This window comes from Bombina bombina, chromosome 8, assembly GCF_027579735.1.
Source record: "Bombina bombina isolate aBomBom1 chromosome 8, aBomBom1.pri, whole genome shotgun sequence".
Classification (NCBI taxonomy): Eukaryota; Metazoa; Chordata; class Amphibia; order Anura; family Bombinatoridae; genus Bombina; species Bombina bombina.
This window is the reverse complement of record NC_069506.1, coordinates 254,499,728-254,506,002: the sequence shown is the minus strand read 5'-3', so window position 1 is coordinate 254,506,002 and position 6,275 is coordinate 254,499,728. Positions and strand designations below refer to the sequence as shown.

Sequence of the window (6,275 nt, the reverse complement as noted above, 5' to 3'; positions counted from 1 at the left end):
ATATGGGTCAGCTGAAATATAATGTGCGTGTAATGGCCACTTGGCCAGCAGGAACCTATTATGCAGGAAATGACCAACAGGACACGGTGAGCTCGACAAGCAGACACCCGGACAAGCAGGAAATCTTAGATCCAGATGCTCCACATAGATTTTAAACAGCGCATGGTCAACCAAACTTATGAACCTAATTGTCATTCCAGGGAAATGAGGATGTGTGATGTCTTTAAGGGATAAACGCTTCCTTTTTATCTGCCAAGTAGAATAGGGCTGAGATATGCACTTTGTAAAAACCTCCACCCATACTAATAGCAATGAGGAACTACATCTGCCTTTGGGTACTTCCTCACTGCACACATCTTCAGCATGCAGTGGATACTGAAAATGAGAAAAGTGCCTCTGTGCAGAAGAATGGGAGAGTGACACAATGATTTTCTGCACAGGGGAAGAAAAGTTTGTTTTAATTTTAATTTTATAAAGTCTGCACTATTGTGAAAATTTACTAAACCAACTATTCAAAAAAATTGTAAATAAGTAAAAAGCATATTTTTTAAAAATAGTACATAGAATTATATACAGTAGATATTGTGTACTCATTTTGAAAGGATGAAAACATTATGGATTAATTGAAATAAAAGTAATAGCTTCAAAATATAATTTGCAGCACCTTAATTTCAATAGTTTGTTTATTGTGGAAACAAGCTCTGACAATAATATCATTTTTGTGAACGTAAATAAGCCATTTATTAGAGACACTGAAACTCTTCTGCCACACATTCAGGGGACTAAAAATGCAAAAAATATAGAAAGTTGTCCTAGAATGGGGTAAAAAGAGTTACTTCTGTTTTTCTATAAAGAAGAGATATCACAAAACTGATTATAGTTTGCAAAATTCATATATTTTAGCACTGCGGTATATATATATATTTAAATAAGCTGTTATGTCCCTTTAAGGGCTGGATTACACAACGTTAGCTACCTGTAGCAAGAGCTTTGTACCAGCACTAGCTATACGTAGCAAATCATGAGCTATCGCACTTCACTTGCAAGAGCAAGATGGCCAGAGCTCTTGTAGGGTAGACAGTGGTTTTGGCTGCCTAAACTTGTAATGGGCTCTCTCTGAATGCCTTGTAGCAAATACGTTATATGACACTTGCTACAAATCTATTAAAGGGACACTCCAGTCAAAATAAACTTTTATGGTTCAGAAAGCTCATGCAGTTTTAAGACACTTTCCAATTTACTTCCATTATCAACATTTGCAGTCTTTTATATACACACTTTCTGAGGAACAAGTTCCTACTGAGCATGTGCACAAGCTCACAGGGTATACTTATACTAGTCTGTGATTGGGTGATGTCTGTCACATGATACAGATGGCCAGAAATGGGAAAAAAATAATTTGCCAGAAAAAAAATCTACTGCTTATTTGAAATTTAGAGTAATTGTTATTGCATTGTCTTTTTATTATGTACTTGTTAATTATGTAATTCTATTGCATTTAGTGGCCCTAACATACGCTGTCTCTCTTCTTTCTATGGGTGGATTCAAAACTTGTAAGTTTATCCAGTGGAATGTTTGTGTTTGGAAGCTATATAAGATTGTGTTTTTTTTAAATAAACATTATAACTTACATTTATTTATCTTTCCTTTGGTATATATGTCAAGTCATCATTAAATTTGATGAAAACCAAATTTAATTTAATAGATATATACTATAATGGTACCGTATCAGCTTCTTCTCCGTCTAATCCTCGCTGACCCAGGTGTTTTTTTAGGGTATGTCTGCTGCTAACTTATTCAGAGAGGTTATCCCTATTACTTGTAGGTGTTATAGTGTCATTAGGACCATTTGTACTATCACGGCAACGTTTAGGGCTGCAGAGCTGTATCAATGTGCAGCCATTATCCTGGGCTGCTAGGCTCCGTCCCCTATTTATCTTTTTGAACAATAAAGAATTTGGAGTAGGCTGACCCTTAAACAAATAGAAAAAGCTACTTTCTCCTGTAGCTAAATCAGTTTTACCAACATTGAGTAATCCAACCCTAAGTGTCTGACAAGCTTTATATTTTTTTTTGCTAACTCATATTTAAACATTTAACAGCTTTTATAAACATCTACTTTTTTTTCTACTTTCTATGCCAAATATATATTTTCTTGTATTCTTCTAGATAGCGTATATAGATAACAGGGAAAATACACATTGTTTAAAACAATTAAATACTACACAAGTTTTTAAGAGGAGGAGAGATTCAATGAGCTGTAGAATCAGATTTCATAGGATCCAGGGCTACAGGACACCTCTGCAATAACATGCACTTGACCGGAAGATGAGTATTGGTTTCCCATATCACAGGTTTGTTTTGATGCGCAACCACGTAGAATTGACATCCCTGATATAAGACCTATAACAAAAAAGCCCAGTCCAATTAAATTTCCAGATTCTATATAATAGATCAATGTGTATTACTGAGCAATAATCAAATTTCTATTATTTTAGAGAATGTCTAAGTACACTTTAAAAGGTAATCAAGGTATATTTACTTAAAGGGACAGTAAAGTCATAATTAGACATTCATGATTCTGATAGAACAATATAAACAACTTTTAATTTACTTTTATTATTTTATTTGCTTCCTTCTCTTGTTATCCTTTGCTGAAAGGTTTATCTAGGAAAGCTCATGAGCATCAAGGAACCTAGATTCTAGCTGCTGATTGATTCTGCATATATATACCAATTTTAATTGGCTCACCCCATGTGTTCAGCTAAAAACTAGCAGTACATTGCTGCTCCTTCAACAAAGCATACCAAGAGAATGAAGCAAATTTGATAATAGAAGTAAACTGTAAAATTGTATCGGCTTTATGTCCCTTTAAAGGGACATGAAATACAAAATTTTTCTTTCAAGATTCAGATAAAACATATAATTATAAACAACTTTCCAATTTACTTCTCATCAAATTTGCTTCATACTTTTGGTATCCTTTGTTAAAGAAGCAGCAATATACTACTGGGAGCTAGCTGAATAAATCAGGTGAACCAATGATATAAGGCATATGTGCAGCCACCAATCGGTAGCTAGCTCCCAGCAGTGCATTGCTGCTCCTGAGCCTACATAGGTATGATTATCAACAAAGGATGCCAAGAGAACAAATAAAATTAGATAAAAGATGTAAACTGGAAGGTTGTGAAATCGCATGCTCTATTTGAGTTATAAAAGTTTAATTTTGACTTTACTGTCCATTTAAGTGTGCATTTACATGTCTAAAATAAAAAGAAGAAAAAAGGGCCCCTCCTAGTGTAGCCAATGGGTTGTGATATGGAGTACAATATAAAGTAATATACTCACAATATGAGAAGGCAAAGGTAATGCCTAGGGAAATGGTCTGGGAACTAATCAGTGCCCCAGCAGACTGTACACAGAGACGGGCAGCTCCTCCTGGAGTTGATGCAAGATTCAACAATCTAAAATGTGGAGAAAAGAAGGGCGACTCCTAGTGCAGAGCAATATGGTACTTAGACCCCGTATCCAAATCCCAGGTATAAGGGTACTCACAATTAGTAGCGCACCGAATGGTGCAAATGACACATACTGGGCTTTTATAGTGGCCCAGTGCACATAACCATCAGGATCCCAGATGGAAGAGGTCGCAATGATTCCTTAGTGAATGGCCGTATAAAAAGAGACTAAAAAAAGTGCTTAAAAAATAAAAAAAACATTATACGATGTATTAAAAGCAATACAATGAATTGTAGTACAATGGTTAAAAACAAACAGTATTATATGCTACACGTTTCTCGGCGTCTACCGCACCTTTTCCTCAGGCTAATAATACTGAAAGCACTAAGAGTCTCCTATATACCTGCCCCTAACCAATCAATAGCTCGGTGCCTCCCTCTTACACAGGGGGCTGCTAATTAACTCTCTTATCCCCGTCTATTTATAAACTAAGGAGATATATGTATAGTTTTTATAAAACATTTAGAACAATATACTGTGCATATCTAGAAAGCCACATTTGCTCAAATGCAACACATTCTGTTATTAATAAATATAACAACATTTGTAAAAAACGATAGGTATGTTTACAATCAGTGTTATACATACAACCTTTATAAAATGCTAAATAATGCAATGTGTATTATGGTCAGATACAATGTTGATAGCTAAAATAAATAATAAATCTGACAGCAATCGTATAAAAAGAAGGTATGATCAGTTAGACCAGTCCTATATTCTACCGCAAAACCTGTGTCTAATAGCCAATCATAATAACAAACCTACATAATGTGCATTATATGAATCTTAATGTGTCAGATCCATCATATTTACACACTTTTATGCAATATTTATCTTCACGGATTACCGTTCTGAAGTATATATAACGTCAGAGAGTTATCATTGGTTTACGCCATCACACCCACTAACATTATAGAGACCATTATTGGTTTATGTAGGTTTGTTATTATGATTGGCTATTAGACACAGGTTTTGCGGTAGCATATAGGACTGGTCTAACTGATCATACCTTCTTTATATATACGATTGCTCTCAGATTTATTTTTTTTAGCTATCAACATTGTATCTGACCATTATATACATTGTATTATTTAGCCTTTTATAAAGGTTGTATGTATAACATTGATTGTAAACATACCTATCGTTTTTTACAAATGTTGTTATATTTATTAATAACAGAATGTGTTGCATTTGAGCAAATGTGGCTTTCTAGATATGCACAGTATATTTTTCTCAATTTGTTATAAAAACTATACATATATCTCCTTAGTTTATAAATAGATGGGATAAGAGAGCTAATTAGCAGCCACCTGTGTAAGAGGGAGGTACCGAGCTATTGATTGGGTAGGGGCAGGTATAAAGGAGACTCTTAGTGCTTTCAGTATTAGTAGCCTGAGGAAACGGCGTGGTAGATGCAGAGAAACGCGTAGCGTATAATATTGTTTGTTTTTAACCATTGTACTACAACTCATTGTATTGCTTTTTTTTAATACATTGTATAAAGTTTTTTTTATTTTTTAAGCACTTTTTTGAGTCTCTTTTTATACGGCCATTCACTAAGGAATTATTGGGACCTCTTCTATCTGGGATCCTGATGGTTATGTGCACTGGGCCACTATAATAGCCCAGTATGTGTCATTTGCACAATTGGGTGCTCTACTAATTGTAAGTACCCTTATACCTGGGATTTGGATACGGGGTCTAAGTACCATATTGCTCTGCACTAGGAGTCGCCCTTCTTTTCTCCACATTTTACATGTCTAAAATGGGTCAGAAACTTGCTGTCAGGTCAACATTTCAAATATATATATATATATATATATATATATATATATATATATATATATATATATATATATATATTTTTATTTTTTTTTTTTACAGCACTTGAAAGGGACATAAACCCCAAAATTATTCTTTATATATTTATATGGAGCATACAGTTGTTAAAAAGTTCCCAATGTACTTCTATTATCAAATGTTCTTGTTTCTTTGTTGAAGAGTTCTACAGGGCGGCAGATTTGGAAACCACTGCTGCCATCTAGTGTTCTCGCAATTATATAACTGAAAAGCATTGTTGCAAAACTGCTGCCCTATAGGGCTCCCAACATGTACACACTCCTGAGCCTACCTACTTGCTTTTCAACAAAGAAAACAACATTTTACACTCTAAATCCTGAAACTAAAATTATGAGTTTCATATCCCTTTAAGAAGCATATGCAGGGTCTGACTATAAAAGTCTGTTTAATCTTAAATTCCAAAGGAATGTCTAGCAGGCATTGTTATGGTGTATGGGTCATTGCTTTATACGCTTTTAAGCACAGAAAAGGGGAGGGGGATACTTGAGTCTTACTTTCATCCAATTGGGACCCATAGTATGGTGCTTGTTTGAAGATAACATATTATGTGACAGAAATTTAAATCTATGTTGAGAAAAAACTGTAAAAAAGCCACCCACTGTACAAAACACAGTAAACAAGAGACAGTGGGCTCGAAGATATAAACTTCGCCTGCTCAAAGCCACTTTTTCTCGCTAACTCTCGCAGGGCTTCCCCGGTGGAATGATTGTATAAAAGAGGCAGTCCCTGCGAGTGGTGAGATGGCTCCTATTAAAAGTATTGGAGATCTCTGGAAAGGGACACTTCACTCCTTAGAGCAAAGTAAGCAGGGAGCAGGGGAAGCACATTAAAGTTAAAATCCTGCAGCCAATATAACTCATATTATGCTGCTTTCTGCATAGAGCATTTTACATTCA

At 35.0% G+C, this 6,275-nt stretch overlaps 1 protein-coding gene across 1 annotated transcript in view; it reads right to left on the bottom strand.

The window, feature by feature from the left end:
• Positions 1-665: 665 nt before the first annotated feature.
• Positions 666-6,275, bottom strand: part of LOC128639101 (phospholipase A2 inhibitor gamma subunit B) — a 51,468-nt gene continuing 45,858 nt past the window's right edge. The window contains exon 5 of the mRNA XM_053691252.1: positions 666-2,403. Coding sequence (XP_053547227.1) covers positions 2,267-2,403 — 137 coding nt within the window. The 3' untranslated portion in view covers positions 666-2,266. The remainder of the gene's footprint in view (positions 2,404-6,275) is intronic.